Source organism: Phycodurus eques, chromosome 3 (assembly GCF_024500275.1).
Source record: "Phycodurus eques isolate BA_2022a chromosome 3, UOR_Pequ_1.1, whole genome shotgun sequence".
In the NCBI taxonomy this organism is placed as follows: Eukaryota; Metazoa; Chordata; class Actinopteri; order Syngnathiformes; family Syngnathidae; genus Phycodurus; species Phycodurus eques.
Genome location: NC_084527.1, coordinates 6,504,328 through 6,522,500, shown reverse-complemented (window position 1 = coordinate 6,522,500; position 18,173 = coordinate 6,504,328). Strand labels below are relative to the sequence as shown.

Below are 18,173 nucleotides of genomic sequence, written 5' to 3'. Positions count from 1 at the left end.
TCGAAATGGTTTGAATCAGTCAATAAATGTGGAAGTAAAATGTTTTTTTTTTTTGTAAAATAAACAATTGTACATATACAGTACATGACCAGTCAAACACTTGGACACACTTGGTCATGCCGCTGAATAAAAAAAACATGTCCAATCTTTAAGCCTGGCAGTGGCTGTGAAAATCTCTTTATTTGGGAACTTTATTTTGGGACTGGGGATACTGTAGTTCCAATGATGCTTGAATTATATGATATTTTGAAGTTGGAATGGTTTTAATTAGTCAAGAAATACTAATTGCAAAGCAATGTATAATGTTTTTAATATGTAAATTTTCTTGTAGAAAATCTCAAAATTGTACTGTGAAAAATGAGGAATTTGCTTGAAAAGGTTCCCAAGGTGTTTTAAATTAGCTGAATAAAAAAGTGTTTTTTATTTTTAAGAAACCACTGCACTCAAGGATGAACAACCAATCATTTGCTGTGCACTTGCAGGCACACTCATAGTCGGTCACTCGCACAACCCCACTGCCTGATGCTGACCTGTTAGCTTAGGCTTCAGAAGCTTTGCTAAAATAATTTTGTAATAATCACCTCTGGAATAATTGTTTTTTTAAATGTCCATCCCTCATTTGATACTAACTGAGCATAAGATTAGCAAACAGAGAGAAGGGACAGTGGGTATCTGCGAGGATACAAAAGCTATGCAGAATTCGCAACAATGCTGCTTGACATGTACGTTTATCACCTTGTTTTAATTTTTAATTGATTGCATTCTATTTAACTTCAAACCGATAACATTTACTGTTACCGGAACACTTTATTACGAATAAGCCATGCCACAAGCGTACCAACCGTGGCTATATACCGTTGGCTTGTTTACAGTGCTAATGCTAGTCCAATATTGCTAGCGCTGCTATTTTGTTGAGGCTGGACAGCGTTCTTTATGACTATCCATCACAATTACGCACTTTTATTCCATTATGTATGGAGTGAGGCTACATTCAAATGCTGCGGGCAGTTTTGAATCTGCAAACTCCCACTGCATGTGCTATACCTTGTTCCGTGAATATGTCCTTGGCGTACAGCGCAAGAAGCTCGTTGGCTTTGGCCGTCGTGAGGTTGGAAGAGGGGTTCAAGTCGACTGGCGCCTTCTGGGACACGTTCGCCGCAGTGCCGTGCGCTTTTACGCCATCGCTCTCCAGCTTCTCCTTCTGTCGACGGTTTACGAGTCCATTTGACGCGCTGTAGGAAAGCGGCCTTTGCCCAGTGGGTCGGTTACCTGGGTAATGGAGGGGAGGAGGAGCTTGGCCATCTTCCTCTGGAATTCCTGTTTGGCGGCGGCCACTCGCTCATCACACAGCTCCTTCTGGGACAGGACCTGCGAGTTGCAGTGTCTCCTACACACACATACACACGTATTAACAAAGACCGCTGATGACAGGTTGTTGTTCTTATGCCTTTGTTTGTGTGTCTGTGTGTGTTGAGTAAATACGAGCTGCAACCCTTTAACTCAGTAGCGCTAATTGGACAAGTTGGAAGAAAAGTAGCCGTTTCACTCATCATCATGAAATTCAGTGGACCTTTCTATTATAACGAGAAGCACGAAAAAGTCTCAAGGATTCATGATGAAATTCAACAGGAAGTTGGCCATTTTTTGTTTGAACCAACCATTTTGAGGCAAATTAAAGGGCACGAAAGTTGCCCTTGACACCTGTTTCATCGATCGACACGAAATTTGGCTGTCCGTGATGGATGCAAGAAAAAGTCTCATAGACCCATGCCAGAAACTGATCAGGAAGTCAGCCATTTTGAAGCGAATACAAGGGCTGGAAAAAGTTAGGCCTCCCAACACCTGTTTCGCTAATGTCTGCGAGCTTTAATCACTTACGTTTTTGTAGTTTCAATCCTGTTGTATTTTCCTTCCCATTTTACTCTAAACTATTTTTCTTTCCCCCAGATTAAAAGAGAACATATTAAAAGTATTTGTGTGGGTTTTTTCCAGGAATGGCTTGCTCCCACATTTGCTTGCCACCCAAATGAGGATGAGCGCTACAGAAAACGGATGATTCAATATTTGCAGCAGTCGCATTGCAAGCCTTGTGTTTAAAAGGTGTTTTTCTTACATGTCATATGTGAGTTTGTCGTTGAGGTTGTTGACGTTGCTCTGGCAAGCCTGCAGCTCCTTCTGAAGCTTCCCCAGGTCGTCGTTCATCTGATTTAGCTGGCCTGCCGACGCACAGGATGCAATGTTTGGAGGAAAAGAGGAAAAAAAAAATTACAAATTAAAAAAATTAAAAATAAAAAAAAAAAAATAAAAAAAAGCTTTACATCCACAAATTGGATACACAAACAAACTACAATACATGATAACAAAGGTTAGAGAATCGCTCGCGTGTAAAACAACAACAACAACAGCCCAAACAGTTTTACATTTCTCAAAACAAGTTAACAAAAACCCCAACACTTTTACTTTTCAGAACACAAAGCAGAAACACTTTTACAAAAGACAAAACAAATTACAATTGAGACAACCCAGAAAGGGAACGTCCAACATTATAAGGAATCCAGCCATTTTCCTGGAAGGACACGCCCTGCTCCAGGACACGTGCCGCTGCACTATGATTGGCTGCTGTGTCGCGGTAGAACACGCTCTACTGCTTCCAGACGGTACGAGAAGTATGTGACGCCGTTAATATAAATGCCATTAACCCTAAAGCCTGTCGAACACTGTGCAACGTGGTCGAACCCGACTGGACCGAACAATCGCAGAAAAATAAAGAGTCGCTGACGCAACCCCGCACATTGAGCTATTGATTACATGGACACACTTAACAGCGAGCCTGTATAGGCGTTTGATTCTGTGTAGACAATATATTGTACGTGATCACATTTCTTAAATCATAAAAAGATCGATTAAGAGTTAAGGAAGAACCAGGTTCTTAAAGAGAGAAGATGCTCGCAAGAATTAAAGTTAAAGTGTGGATATTTGAAAGGACACTGCCGGCTCCATTCATTTGAACGTACATTCTGGTCACAAACTTTGCTTTTTCATGCACAGGCACATTATACATTATGAATATAGGTTAGCACATTGATGTAAAAAAGCATTTTACGTACTATTTACATATTATTTATATGGCTTGAAACGCGGCGGCACGACTCGCAAACCCGGACATTTATTTTCACCGGAGGGGAAAGCTTCTGTGCATTTTGATTGAATGTTAACTGGCACGTGACGACGTTGTGCAACGGAGATTATAATTTTGAATCATGTCAAAACCAGCAGCTGACCGATCGGCCGCTCATGGAAACAGTTGCCCCTAACGTACACTGCGCCATAGTTCAGTCGGCTTCGGCGGCGGTGCTCGGTGTGAGCCAGCCTTAACCAACATAAATCCCAACCTTAACTCATCCTAAACTGCCTTAACCCCAACCCTAGTCCTAATCCTAACCATAATACATTTATTTATTTATTTTATTATATTTGGGATGGACGTCTCGTTACATCTGTGTAACCTACCCTTCCCGCGAAGCAGGAGCCAATCATGTTGAAGGGGGGCGGGTCTTGCCGAGAAAGGGTGTGGGATTTGTACGAATGTCTGTGAAATGGGACGTTCCCTTTCCGGGTTGTCTCAAATGTAATTTGTTTCGTCTTTTATGAAAGTTTTTCTGCTTTTGTTAATGTGTTTTCTGAAATGTAAAAGTGTTTCACAATTTGTTATATTGTTTTGCACTTCTAAGCCACTGTAGAAAATCATCAAAGGCAGGGCGGAAGAGAGGCACAAAGGAATTTACACCAAACGCGGAACTAGGAAGTTTGTGACAAATTCATTTTTTGCTGATAAACCACAACTCTGTATAAAATATATATAAGCAGTCGTCACTGATTACGAACATGAACAGTTATTATTTAGGGCTTTATTGGTACAAAAAGACACAGATGTCACCAGTTTATTACAATTCATGTTAAGTGAAAGTAGAGTTTAAAATTTTTTTTTTTTTAAAACCACTGCGGAAGACGGTTTACGTTTAGGTGCTGCTCTTTTGGTTAGTGATCAGAGTTCATATGGGCACAGCAGTTAACCCATTAACACATTCCTGTGTGAACAATAGCATCTATGAACTGAGACAATTAGCAGCTACCCATTCTTTTATGGATACTGCTTACATGTTTCAGTAGATCCTGCTGTTTCGGTTAGCAACAGAGTTAAAATGGGCTGTGAGAATTCTACAAACTAAGGTAATTAGTTACTGCCTGTATTTTTACGTAGAGGGAGAGGTTTGTCTTAAGTGGACGCACGCCGACTAATCGGCGTATAGTGTCCATTTGGAGGGAGGACCATTTTTTGAGGGAAGTAACACAATGTGTACCTTTTAGTGCCTGTAAGGTTTTGGTGCTGGTGGAAACGTTCTGCTGCAGTGTGGCCTGCAAAACACAGTCACACAAAGTGACTTTAGCCTCATCAACGTGACAAAATCGACACTCATATTTCTATTGCACCTTCTCCTGGCTGCAGGTGTTCTGGACTCCCTCCAGCTGTTTCTTGTAAAGACTCTCGATCTGACCGATCTGGTCCTTCTGCCTCTGAATCTCTTCCTGGAACTCGTACTTCTTCACCTCAGCCGCGCCGCGCTCTGCCGCCCCGCGACGCACTTGACCCTCCAGCTCATACAGCTTGGTCTGTCGCCAAGACACACGGGGATCCATTCACATCACGTTGTCGTCACACAAACCTCCATCAAGGCTTAAAACCCGGTATAACATGATTCTACATAAATAATTTCCTACAAAGGAAGGTGTTGGGAGTCATTAATTAGAAAGGAAGATTTTTTTCCATTCATTTTAATTAATCTATTTATATTTTAATTCAATTGAACTGGTTATGTATATATTTTTTAAATATAATCATAATAATATAACTATATATCATTTCATAATAAAATGGGTTTTTTTCCAAATAATTGTATTACAAATAATGCAATTATTTTGAAAAGTACAAACAGATTTTACAATATTTAATGTTTAATATTACAATATATAAATACAAATTTAAAATTCTGAAAATACAAAATAGCTTACAATCTCCCATGAATGTATTAACATATTATTCAACGTCATTTTGTGGTTTCATAATTACATGGACATAGCTGTTGCTGTAATAATTTACCACTAACATTTCATAAACTGCAAAGATAGTTGTTATAAAGGAGGCCTTTTAATTTTTGCAACCTTTAAAAAAATATTTGTAATGAATGTTTTTTAAAAGTTTTCGTACATGCATATTCATCACAGTTAATATTTTAAAATAATAAAATACATTGAGTATAATCTATATATAATTAAGCAATATGACACGAGAGGGAGCGATGTTGTTCTCTACGTACATTACACCTCTATGTAGATTACCGCGACTGCCCAACAAAAACAATCATGGTTGCTATCAAAAGCTGTAGACAGGAAATGAGCACCACACAAACATATACATGCTCCTTGGAGGAGGTAACGGGGAGAAGGCTACCTGTAGCTCGAGGTTACGCGAGGTGGACACCCAGTAGTTGAAGCCCAGAACCAGGATGCACACGACCAGTGCGCCGATCATTAAAGGCGGAGCCCTTCCTCCACGCCGCCCGTTGACCAGACCACCCATTGCTTGTCTACAAACACACCACAGAAAGGGTTAACGGACTTATTTCAACCTATTTCAGCCATAAACTCACCCTACTGGGAAAAAAAATAGAATTTTAAAATGCTGCCATACAGACACTAAAAGAATTTAGTCAGTATTAGAAACGGAATCAGCTTTATTCACCAAGTATGTTAAAAGACACAAGGAATTTGTCTCCGATATTACTGATGATAAAACGGTCAAGCATATTAATAGCCACCCCAAGCACAGACACACTATGTTTTTAGTCGCTATTTGCACCTAGCTGTTCGCTGCCTGTGGCAATAACAACGATAAGAGGAATGTTTTTATTTTATTTTTAGCAAAATGAGGAACCTCAATTTGCTACACCAGACTTCTGTGTTGCATTTTTAACACTCCAACCTGCAAGCTCAACATTTAATAAAAGAAAGACTTAAAGTACTTCATGCTGCTGGATCGTCTCTTCAGGACAGGTGTTTTAACACAGTGATGGTCAAACTTTTAACACCAAATACCACCACACACACACACACACAAAATATATTCATAAAAAAATTTGAAAAAAGTACATTTAATAATATTGTAAGACACTGTGAACACAGTGTCTTACAGTGTGAACATTAACACTCAGTGTGAACATTAACACAGTGTGAACATTAACACTCGGTTTAAATAAAGGAAAATGAAATTTTTTTTTACGTAATTAATGATTCAATTAAAATGTATAGCACATAAGTAAAATGAAAATTGTACTACTACATAAAATGTTAAAAAGAAAGAAAAAGGGCTGTGCTGGATCCAAAAAAAGTTAAAGCCACTGTAACATTATGTATAGCTTGAAAATCAACACCGTGATTTAATATAGGAAAATTTAAATTAAAAAAAATAAAAATATACTAGAATAACAACATTAAAATGTATCACATATTTAACTGTTACGAGTTTGATTTTCATTGAACTAGATTTGTATCATATTTTTGGTGTCACCACTGAGTTTTCTGTGAATTTAGTGTCAATTTTTATTCTCCATTTGAACTTTATTTTTTTCAACAACATTCACTTTCTTTGTTTAAAAAAAACCTAAACAATTTGCAGTTTATTCCCTTTAAATCACTTTTGATTGTCATGCTATTACGTATACACTCCATTGGATTACACCTGCACCATCCAACGACATCCATCACAACAATGCTGCTTTTAACAAGATAACGCTCAGTTTTAACGCCGCTAACAATTCAGTACAGTCGATTTATCTATTACTGCGGTTGTAGTTTGCAATGGAAATGAGCGTCAGTGACCAGCAGTTAGCCGTAGGCAGTCAAAGCGGACACGCAGGAAAGATGAGAAAGAAAACTGAGGGGAATTTTTAAAAAATTCCTTAAATCACAGCTAGGAATAAATAATACGTTTAACCAGCAAGCGACCACATTAAACTACATTTATATCAAACCAAAGCAGAATTAATGACGCCTTATTCGCCATTGCGGTCACAGACAGTGCAGGAAATGTCGATATCACAACGTCAGCATTGTTCTACAATACATGCCATTATACCTGAGCGATAACTTAAATGGAATACGCTGAATACTTTTCCTTAAAAAACTAGCTTGGGTCCGAGCTAACGCTAACTCGTCTAGCATTGTATTGTCCCTTTCTTTTTCTTTCTGGTCTTTGACAAGTTAGCATGCTACAAGGTTAGCGTCTTCTTACCCGGTAAAGTCAATTGACAGGAGCAGGAATGCGTCGACCAGATGACTCGGCGGCTTTTAATCTTATCCGAGAGTGTCGCGACGTTGCCACGACTGACAACAAAGGCGCATAACGCAGCGTTTAATTCGGATTTGCGGCTTGAGCTAATGGCCAAACTCAAACGGCAGCATAGTTCTGTTTACTGTCCCCGTTGACTACGAGTCTGGGACCACAGGTGATGCGTTCCTTTGCTGTCGTAAAAGTGCATGATAAATGATATACTGGCGTACATATTACGCGAAACTGCTCACTTATTACCGGTGACGGTATTTTTATGACAATGAAGGCAGCACAGGTTGTTAACTTGGGAACTGCCTTTTTCACGACGGACTATGAATGAAGCACAATTTGCCTTTTTTAAGGATATAGGCACTGATTATGCAGCACAGTTGATTGACAATGGCCTTTTCGACGACGGACAAATAAGTTAACATTCATTCATCACTCATTGTCAAATGGTTGAATTTGCGAGCACATTTGTCACCCCGTTGAATTTTCTGAGGTAAAACGGGCACCGAAGGCAGCACAAATTGTCTATCAGTCGAATCAACTGCGGATGCCCCTTTTTCCGACTCACATTGAAGGGAGCAAATATTTTCACCCTGATGAATTACTGGCGATAGGCTTTTTCACGACTGACAATAAAAGGCGGCACAAATTAAAAAAAAAAAAAAAAAAGAAACCCACAGAAGTTATGACTGTTACATGTACACTTTAATAATTTATCAAAAAAAGTCCTCATAAAAAGGAACATTTGTACAAAACTGACACTTCACGCACATCATGCATGCATGTTCACAGTTTCAAGAGGTGCATAATGGGAAATGTCAGAATGGGTGGCAGTAATGCTCTTGGCAATTAATTGTTCCCACTTCTTGGACTCTGACGTGGTTTTCTGATTTTTCCTGAGTAATTCCATCAAGACCTTCCTACTTCCATCAAGACCTAACTACTTCCTTCCTCTTATGCCAAATGTATGTCAAATATCACCAAAGATTGTGGTTTTAAAATTGGTAACGTCAAATGGTGGATTTCCCTATGCAAAAATAGTACACAGATGAAGTCGGACAACAAGAACATGCAGTGTTAAACAAGCATCTTGTTGGGTCGTCATCCATCGTCATTGCTGTGCAGTAAACTCCTCTGCTGCTCATCCGTGTTTCGCCAAGCGAAGCCTATAACTGCAAAGACAAAATAATGTGATATGAAATTGCTCGTAAAAGTACCAATTTATTCTCAATGTTTTATGGGTGCCCACTGCTTTTCTTGGTTTGAGTTTCCTGGTCATCTTTGATTTCAACGTAACCAGTTCTGCTCCCCCCTGAAGCCCCGTGGACTCCTCCATATCGCTCTCTCCACGACTGACAACACAAAACAATAATACAATATCACAACAACTGAAACTGTGACTCCGCAAACTGCAGATATGTGTGGAACACTCTCCTTTAACTTTGCTAACAAATAAACATAAATCACTAGTTCCCGGGTCAAATGTCACCCTCTTAAACCCTAAACTGCCTATACATTAACAAGTGTAAAATTAAGTCAACTACTGTTTTTTTGCCCTCATCCTAGAAAAATGCCAAAGAAAAAGCAAAACATTTTTTTCCATGATTTTAAAGGTTAACATTTCTCTAAATTGTAAACAAATTTCAACTTGTATGACCTCATTGTACTTGGGAGGTTCCACTGGCCATGTGAAGGATAATTACCATACAGTAAATATGTAATATGGAGAAGTGGATTGCAAAACACTAACCAAGCTTGCATTTGCTGCATTCTCACTTTTCTGTCGTTTTCTTCTTTCTGCAAAACAAAGTATCGACACAATGATGACTATTTCTCAAGAAAGCACATTTAAATAAAAAAATAATAATAAATAAACTGAATTGGGTAGTCAATTGCAGCATGTGACGAAACGAAAGCGACCTCTCCTGACGAGCTCCTTGCCCTCGTCCACCAGATCCGAGCTCAGGTCGTCATCGGCAACGTACTGATGGACGCCCAGCAGGTTCAAACAGCGAGAACCCAGGCTACCAACACAAGATTGCATGGAATGCTCGTTAATTCCATTTAATTTGCATATGCATGCACACTACCATTCAAAAGATTAGGGTCACTCAAGACAATTTCATTTTTTCATGCAAACACACCGTTGTATATAAAACAGTAGCATTCAATAGTTTGGTTGTCACTTAGACATGTACTTTTTTTTTTTTTTTTTTAAGAAAAACACTTTTTTTTAACAACAATTAAGTTATCTCCATTGAAAAAAATAGCTTTTCTTTCTTTTTTTTCTTTTTTGGAAGTGACCCCCAACCTTTTAAATTGTACTGTTTACATACGATGTAAAAAAAGACAACAATACAATAACTTACTTATATAGGGTGGCAAAGCAGAGCAGCAATACCAAAACGGGGTAGTAGATGTAGAAGCCATTGGATATGAACGACAGCAGATGCATGGAGCCCATTATCTAGTTGGGAAAAACTGTAACAATGAGCGTGTGGCAATCATTATCACATACAGTGGTACCTTGAATTACAAGTGACCCCAACTCACAAATGTTTTAGAAATGTGTTGTCGCTCGGTGTATTTTTTGTTTTGCCTCGTGAGCAAATATTTGACGAATGAGTGAATTTCTGGCATTCTGCCACTAGATGGCGGCAGAAAACTTTACAACATCCAGCCATTATCACTTACCTCGCCGTCAAAGTATCGATAGTATCTATATGTTTTTCAAACATTTTTGCATTTCCCTGACATCCCTTGTAATATTTTGAGCGTTATTGTTTTGACTTTGGTTGGTGAGACGAAAATGCAGCAGTTAAGGAAAAACTATTTATTTCTTTTCGTTCTAATTTATTGTGTTATTAGTGTATTTTATTAGTATGTTTTTATACCATACAACAGTGAACGGGCCTATTTTTATTATTAAAAATCACATTACAAAATGTTCGGGGTGCTTTTGGGAGGCTGGATTGATTAATAGCGTTTTGAATAATTTAAATCAGGATATCTGATTTATAATCCGAGTGATTTGAGATACAAGCATGGTCACAGAACCAAGACGAGGTACCACTGTACTTCATTTCATTGCAGCGTGACAGCAAGTCCACCCACAGACGTATAGGACGTGTGTATTCGGTCCTGGGGAGACACAGCGGGATCCATGTGGATCAGACCCAGGAAGTTGAGGCACAGCGGAGGAGTCAGGCGACAAAATAACCTTGAGAGAAGACTCAAGAAACGTTAGCCGTCTGCGGGTGTACCTAATTATGCGTCTGTAAGTGCGCTGCGCATACATGCCGCTGAACTGCAGGCTGTAGGCGTCCGTCTGGTGATGAGGCGCCAGGCAGTAAAAGTTGAACACGCGGATCTGGAACACAGTGGAGTAGACGCACACGCACAGGAAGAGGATGGTGACGAAGCACACCACCTGGTGGACACAGACAAAAGCAGGACGCCAATCGAAGTATTACTGTGGACTCATTAAACAAAATAAAAACAAAAAATTATAACATGTTTTTAATCAGAAAAATTGCACTCTCGAGCTGTGATTCTTAAAGCGTGGTATGAATACTAGTGGCACGTGGGCTCCATCTAGTGGTACCTGACTGAATCACTGAATGAAATGCTCAACACGTGGCTTGAATTTTTTTATACCTAGCACAGTACATTTGTTGAGTTCAGATCAATTTTATTTATCTCTCAATCATACATTTTAATTGAATTATTTAAGAACAGGCCCGCGACCCTTGTGAGGATAAGCGGCTCAGAAAATGGATGGATGGATGGATGGATTTAAGTACAGTTTTTTAAATATGTGTTTAAGCTTAGTGTTAATGCTCATACTGTTATGTTACAGTGGCTAACAAAAATATGAAATTTATTTTTTAGAAATAAAACCTCTGCCTCATTTGTGATGAACATTTGGGCCTACTATGCTACAGTATTTTAATGTTAGTCATTATGGTGGCAATTAGAGATCCAACTAATTTGTTTGACGTGGTACTGGGTGTAAAATGTTTGAGAACCACTGCTCTAGAGTATATAAAAACAAAATCAAGTACAACATAAAGAAGAAATAATTAATTATTTTTACTTAACTTTCTCTGCACGCCACAATTTTTTTTTAGCCTTTTTGCCAGGCTTGTTCATATTTTTCTAGGATTTCATGCTTTCATTTAATGGATTTAATTTACTCATCTGCTTCCTATCAGCGATCTTTTTTTTTTTTTTTTAGAACCCATGTTTAGAAAAAAAAAATTGAGACAAAATACCTGCACAAAAAACTGAAAAGCACAAAACACAACATACGCTGCACTATCATTGCGACGGAACCGATGAAGTAACGGCCCATAACTTGTAAGTCAATGTACCACTGTATGCATCTGAGCAAGTACGGATTTTGTTACCATGACAACAACGGGCGTAGCTACGGGGAGGTGAAAAGGCAAGCAGGCAGCCTCTACTTACGAGAGCGGGGTCCAAAATGTAGGGAAAAAAGTTGGGTGTCCATGAAGACAAGAAAAGCATTTTCACAGGCAGCAGTTCATACACTACACTGTATGTATGCGGTGCACAGACACATCAACTGCTTACACTTAGAGTGTACGACAGTTAATAATGGCAAAATGTTACTTTAAACGTTGCCTGTATAGTTATGCAGCATTTAAAAGGAAACCCTTTGAACGATTCCAAAAAGCACTAACGTGGTCGACGTTAGTGCTTTTTGTTGCCCACCTCAGTACAAATGTAGTAGCGCTGCTGTTCAGTCACGCGGACAACAATGGCGAAGAGGGAGAGGACCGGATGCCTGCTGAAGAAGGTGCACTCTGACCACACCACCACCACGGAGAGCAAAAACAGCAGCAGTGCCAGCAGCTTATAGAACACCTGAAGGAACACGCATTCCCAGTACCACTCTGGAAAAGACACGCGCGCACATAAAGCACGGTTACTAAGTTAAAAAAAAAATGTTGTCAAATCAAACATCAACAAATGTACAGTGGTACTCAACTTACAAATTGAATTTGTTCCATGACCAAGCTCTAAATAACTAAATACATTTCGTCACAACACGCTGAATACGGAAGGTGGTAAAATTACAAACATTAGTCACATTAATCTAACAAAAGGGGACAATGTCCACACACTCACCTACTTTAGGAGTGTAGAGAAATTTCCGGACGCAGCTGTCACGCTCTGTCGTTGCGAAGCTGCGCACAAAGCGGTACGTCGGGCTGCTGCGGCTCTTAGCGACATCTTCGAGATGGAAAACCCTCTCCAGCAACATGGACCACTGAACTCGAGTCTGACTGCACCGCTGCATGGCAGAGATCACCTGAAACACACACATGCATTTTCATATACCTGTATTGCACCGACGCCACTCTGCTGTACTTTTTATGAAGCTGAACGAGCCCCTTTTTCTGTCTAACTTTGACGAACAGTCCTCCATCCATTTTCTATAACGCTTGTCCAACGTTTACTTTGGGCGGGAGCTGGGTGGACTGGTCGCCAGCCAATCAAGGGGCACATATAGTTAAACGACCATTCACACCTATGAACAATTTAGAGTCTTCTATTAACCTAAAGTACAAGTTTTTGGAATGTGGGGAAAAAAATCCACGCAGGGATGGCGAGAACATAAACTCAACACAGGAGGGGAGGAACCAAGATTCAAAACCAGGACTTCAGAACTTGAGACCGACGTTCTAACCAAATCACAGTGCTTTTTATACTTTTTTTTTGTCTCTCAGTTTTGTCTAATATTTTGTTATACTCTACTGTATCCTATTTTTGTCAATTGATTTTTTTCATATAATATTTTATAAATGTATAAATAAAAATATACAATATTTTTATTATGTTCTAATATCTATTTTGATCCCAGATTTTTTTTTTCAAGCTATTTTTTTGTTTTTAACCAAATATTTGGTATTATTTTCTTTATTCTTTTACATTTATTTTGTTTTTTTGTATTTTTTTGTATTTGCATAATTGCATTTTTTTTTTGTATTTGCATAATTGCATATGTTTCTCTTTTTGTGTTATTTGAAAGCATTATTGCTTATTATTGTATATATTGCATTGAAGTCACTTAGCTGTACTTTTTTATGAAGCTGGACGAGGCTTCTTTTGGTTGGAAGGACCAGCCGATCTTCACAGGGATGTTCCACTTCTTCGCCCATCTCCTCCTGGTACTCTATGGGACACTAAAGTGACGTGACTTTAGCACATTAACGACAAAAAAAAGAGTAAATAGGCTACTTGAAGCCTCACTTTTGTCAAAATGGTGTCCACACACTTCCTGAGCGAGTGGCTATACTTGACTGACGCGTTGACGACTGACACCTCCTGATGACAACAACAGAGCGGACGCTTGTTATGCAAACATAATCAATTGCATCTGATCTGTTTTTTCTTGTTATGCAAACATAATCAATTGCATCTGATCTGTTTTGAAAATGAACAAAGTAGTAAATAAACACTCTCACCTCCATGGCATCGGCCAAGTTCTCCTCCGCCGCCACTTTCTCGCTGGCCATCTTTGCAACCTTGAAGTAGGTTTTGGCCAGCAAGTGGGCGTGGCAGGATGACAGCCAATAGGAACGTGGGATTTCCACCAGGCCGTAGCCCAGCAACAGCACCAGGAGGAAGAGGCCCCACGTGTTGGCGGCCGTGATGCTGATGGTCTGAAACTCAGTCCTCAACACAGGTGACACAGATAGCATTTTTATAGTAATTTTGTATTTCTCATCTACTAGTTCTTTATTTTTAGGGGGTAATATTTTTTTGCTTTTCTCTCTAATATTTTTGTATTCATTATGTTTTTTTCATCCAATATTGTTATACTTTTCCCGTAATGTTTGCATATTTTTTCCTAATATTTGCTTATAAATCAAGATTTTTTTTATGCCTGTGATTTTTGCATTTGTATGTCTGATATTGTTGTATTTCTTTTTGTGTGTGTGTGTGTGTGCCTAAAGTCTAATTATTTGGTATTTTTTCTTCTACTATCTTAGCATTTTTTTCCTAATATTTTTTATGTAATTGTTTGTAATTTGTCTAATACTGTACTGTTATGTAATTTTTTTGTATTTTGTTTTTTACTATGTATAGTTTGTCTAATATTATTTGTATTAGTCATCCAGTATTTATTTCTGATATTTTTGGTATTTTTCTTATCCCCTAATATTTTGGTATTTTTTTTTGCCAAATATGTTTGTATTTTTTTATCTAATATTCATCCATCCATTTTCTGAGCCGCTTCTCCTCACTAGGGTCGCGGGGGTGCTGGAGCCTATCCCAGCTGTCATCGGGCAGGAGGCGGGGTACACCCTGAACTTGTTGCCAGCCAATCGCAGGGCACATAGGAACAAACAACCATTCGCACTCACAGTCACGCCTACGGGCAATTTAGAGTCTCCAATTCATGCATGTTTTTGGGATGTGGGAGGAAACCGGAGAGCCCGTAGAAAACCCACTCAGGCACGGGGAGAACATGCAAACTCCACACAGGCGGGGCCGGGGATTGAACCCGGGTCCTCAGAACTGTGAGGCTGACGCTCTAACCAGTCGGCCACCGTGCCGCTCTAATATTTATATCACATATTTTTGTATTTTTTCTCACCTGATACTACTAATAATTTTGCACTTTTTGTGTAATACTTCTTTATTATTTGGTAACATTTCTGTTTTTTGTCTAATATGTTTGTATCTTTTATTTTTTTTATAAAATTTTTAATTATGATGAGAATTGTTCATACCATTTCATCCCTAGAACACAGTGAAACACGAATAAACACATTGAATGAACACCAGTCTGTCAGTGTCAATGAGAACTGACCACGTGAGTCGCCACTGTGGGTGCGCGGCGACATAGATGAGCAGAAAGATGAAGATGAGGAGGTAGGTGCCGTAGTAGATGGCATTCTCAACAAGGGCAGCTTTCAACTTTCCCACTCGGGAGAACGCTCCCGATCGCGCGTACGACTGCATGAAGGGCAGCAGCAACCTGCGTGCACGCACAAAGGAAGGGTTACTTTATTAGGTACATTTACAGAAAGCGTATGTGTGTATGAAGGGGGTCTTACCATGTGAGAAACTGAGACGTCCAATACACAACTCTCCAGAAGACAGGTAGAACACTGTCTGGTATGTAACTCCATGGCTTTTCACACACACTTGCTTCACTGTAAACACACAGTTTATTTGTTGTAACTGCCGAGTCCATTAAAATTCTGTTGTTAATCAAAACAGCACCACCGAGAGACACAGTCAATCAGATGACTTATCTGATTAAAAAAAAAACAACAACAAAAAACAAGAAAACAAAACTGAAGTTCCCCATTGCGGGACCAATAAAGAAAACTTACCGCTCAGTCGGATCAAGAGTAGAGCTGTTTCCTGTCCTATTAGAGCTTCTTGTCGACGTTGTCAGAGTCACAGGGGTAGGATGACGTGCATTATCCAACAGACACTGCTTGTAGATGGTCTGAAAGAGAAGTGCATTTGAAATTCCTCACTGAAGCATACCCTCTAATAATATATGTGTACCTACCGTACTGACGTCCAGCGGCAGGATGAAGACGATGAGGAAACAGAGGTACCAGGACGCCAGCGTCCCCAGCAGGACCATACGTTGCTGCTTCCTCAAGTCGCCATAGCGATGGAGGAGGCCGAGCGCCAGAAAGAACACGGCCACGAGCACAAGGCCCAGAGTCACGACGCTCATTGTGACCGGCAGACGCAAGCGTGGGCTGGCGTCAGGACGTCATGATGGAATGTCAACTGTAGAGAGGGGGCATTCATTAAGTGGGAAGGGCTCTGTATTTGTCAATTGAAAGTGGAGTTTAAAGCAAAATAACAATGACGATTAAAAGTCCCGTATTTTGGCTATTTAGACCTCCATAGAGTGACTCTATAACATTGACTTATTATAAAAGTGTCAATTTCATTTCAACACCTAGGTTTTGTCATACGAGTGTCCAGAAAAGGCCCCTCTGACAGCTACTTCTGTTTGACCCAGTTTTGTATCCACTTTGTCCATATTTGGCTAAGACCGCCCCCTTTCCTCTGATTGGTTGCCTCCGTGTAGAACAGCCACTTGTGAGAACACACGTTTGTTATGTTTTCAGCACTGGCTCGGGAGCAGAAGGAAAGGCGGAGATCTTCGCTAGTGACATAGATAAGCTCGAGAAGTTCGAATGACCTGTTTTCAGGCCTCTCAGCAGAAAAACATCTTGGACGCCAGAATGCGTCGACGATTTTAATTCATATTTCACACGTTTACTGAGGCACCATAGAGACAACATTACATCCCAAATACTAGAAAAATGTGGTTTGGCAAAATATGTCCCGTTTAAGGAGATATGCAAAGAAAAGTCAAGAATAGAGGCAGACTGATAGGAACTAATAATTTGCATAGCTTCCAGGAAGGTGAGAGTAATATTTTATTTTACTCTAATATTTTTTTTTTTTTTTTGCTCTATTTTTGTATTGTTCATATATTTTTTATGCATTTTTTTCAACTATTTATTTTTCATTTTGATATTACATTTTTGTACTGTTGTTTTATATTTTGGTATTTTTCTTCAAATCTTTTTTTTTTAAATCTAATATTGTTTTTCTCCTTTCCCTGAACTTGTGTTGCATCTACTGGAATAGTTTTGTATTTTATTTCTGTTTTATCTAATATTATATGCTTTTTTGTATGTTTTATGTAATATTTTTGTACTTTTGTCTCAGTCTTTTATGTTTCATTAATTGTTGTAATTTTGTCAGTTTTTGCATTATTTTCTATTTTGTTGTATTTTTCATGTAATATTTTTGTATCTTTCTATTTACCAACATTTCAACTGGTTTTTGTATTTCTTTTGTCCAATATTCTTTTATTTTTTATTTTATATTTAATTCTGTTTTTGCATTTCTTCTTTGTTTCTGTAATATTTTAATATTTTTCATGTAATATTTTTCCAGTTGTTCCTGACATATTTGTGCGTGTGTGTGTATATATATATCACTATATATATATATATATATATATATATATATATATATATATATATATATATATATACATACACACACACACACACACGCGCGCACACACACACGTAAGTCAAGCATCCACTATATTGTATTTACATTGCTGCTACCCCCAAAATGTTTCAATGGGTTTTGAATGTCTGCTTCAGTGCCGTCTCCACAACTCCAACATGATCTAATTAGCATTATAGACTAAGAAACACTATTTTGATACCGTTTGCTGCAATTGTTATCACCTAAAATCTTTTTTCTTTTTTTTTTTTTTTTTGCTGCTCAGTGCTCACATAACAGATTAACTATTTACATTGTAATTTAGCCCCTTTTAGGCGTTCAAAAGTGACAATATACTTACCTTCTCTCGCGTAAAGACGCTGACAATATACTCTTCTTACGTGGAATCCTATAATTATGCAAACAACCTTTGAAATTACATTGCGTAACAGGTTTTTAAAAACACAACATTCGTTTACTAGCTACTACTAATAGCTCGTCGGCTGGCCCCGCATGGAATTGTGGGTGTTGTAGTTCCACAGCCCAACCGGAACCAGACCAGAATTTCCGGGTAACATTTCTAAAGACGAAATAAACATGACATGAATATTCAAAAGGAAACTTTTTAAAAATACGTCACATGCAAATAATATGACTTTTTAAATTTGAAAAAAATATGGAGTTCTATAAATTTGGATTTTAGCTGCGTGATGAGAGTTGTAAATGGAGACGACAGGAA

The 18,173-nt window shown here is 38.7% G+C and overlaps 2 protein-coding genes across 4 annotated transcripts in view; both read right to left on the bottom strand.

The window, feature by feature from the left end:
* Nucleotides 1–7,580, bottom strand: part of golm1 (golgi membrane protein 1) — an 11,548-nt gene extending 3,968 nt beyond the window's left edge. For both annotated transcript variants that reach the window (XM_061673343.1, XM_061673344.1), the window contains exons 1-7: nt 7,349–7,580; nt 5,510–5,645; nt 4,492–4,671; nt 4,362–4,416; nt 2,114–2,216; nt 1,270–1,387; nt 1,045–1,201 (exon numbers count right to left, since the gene is read on the bottom strand). In XM_061673343.1, the coding sequence (XP_061529327.1) occupies nt 1,045–1,201; nt 1,270–1,387; nt 2,114–2,216; nt 4,362–4,416; nt 4,492–4,671; nt 5,510–5,638 (742 nt within the window). In that variant the 5' untranslated portion in view covers nt 5,639–5,645; nt 7,349–7,580. The remainder of the gene's footprint in view (nt 1–1,044; nt 1,202–1,269; nt 1,388–2,113; nt 2,217–4,361; nt 4,417–4,491; nt 4,672–5,509; nt 5,646–7,348) is intronic.
* Nucleotides 7,581–8,079: 499 nt separating this feature from the next.
* Nucleotides 8,080–17,948, bottom strand: LOC133399866 (G-protein coupled receptor-associated protein LMBRD2B-like). 2 transcript variants are annotated; one of them, XM_061671827.1, is made up of 17 exons: nt 17,796–17,948; nt 15,957–16,186; nt 15,772–15,890; nt 15,490–15,588; nt 15,243–15,410; nt 13,891–14,101; nt 13,676–13,750; nt 13,504–13,608; nt 12,551–12,734; nt 12,134–12,315; nt 10,693–10,826; nt 10,511–10,616; nt 9,766–9,863; nt 9,317–9,420; nt 9,147–9,193; nt 8,646–8,748; nt 8,080–8,568 (listed from the first exon to the last, which is right to left on the bottom strand). In XM_061671827.1, exons 2-17 carry the CDS (start codon nt 16,128–16,130, stop codon nt 8,498–8,500), a joined length of 1,980 nt encoding a protein of 659 aa, XP_061527811.1. In that variant the 5' UTR covers nt 16,131–16,186; nt 17,796–17,948; the 3' UTR covers nt 8,080–8,497. The 2 variants fall into 2 exon arrangements, with proteins under 2 accessions (XP_061527811.1, XP_061527812.1); XM_061671828.1 differs by lacking the exon at nt 17,796–17,948 and having other exon boundaries at nt 15,957–17,461.
* Between the last annotated feature and the right edge of the window lie 225 nt (nt 17,949–18,173).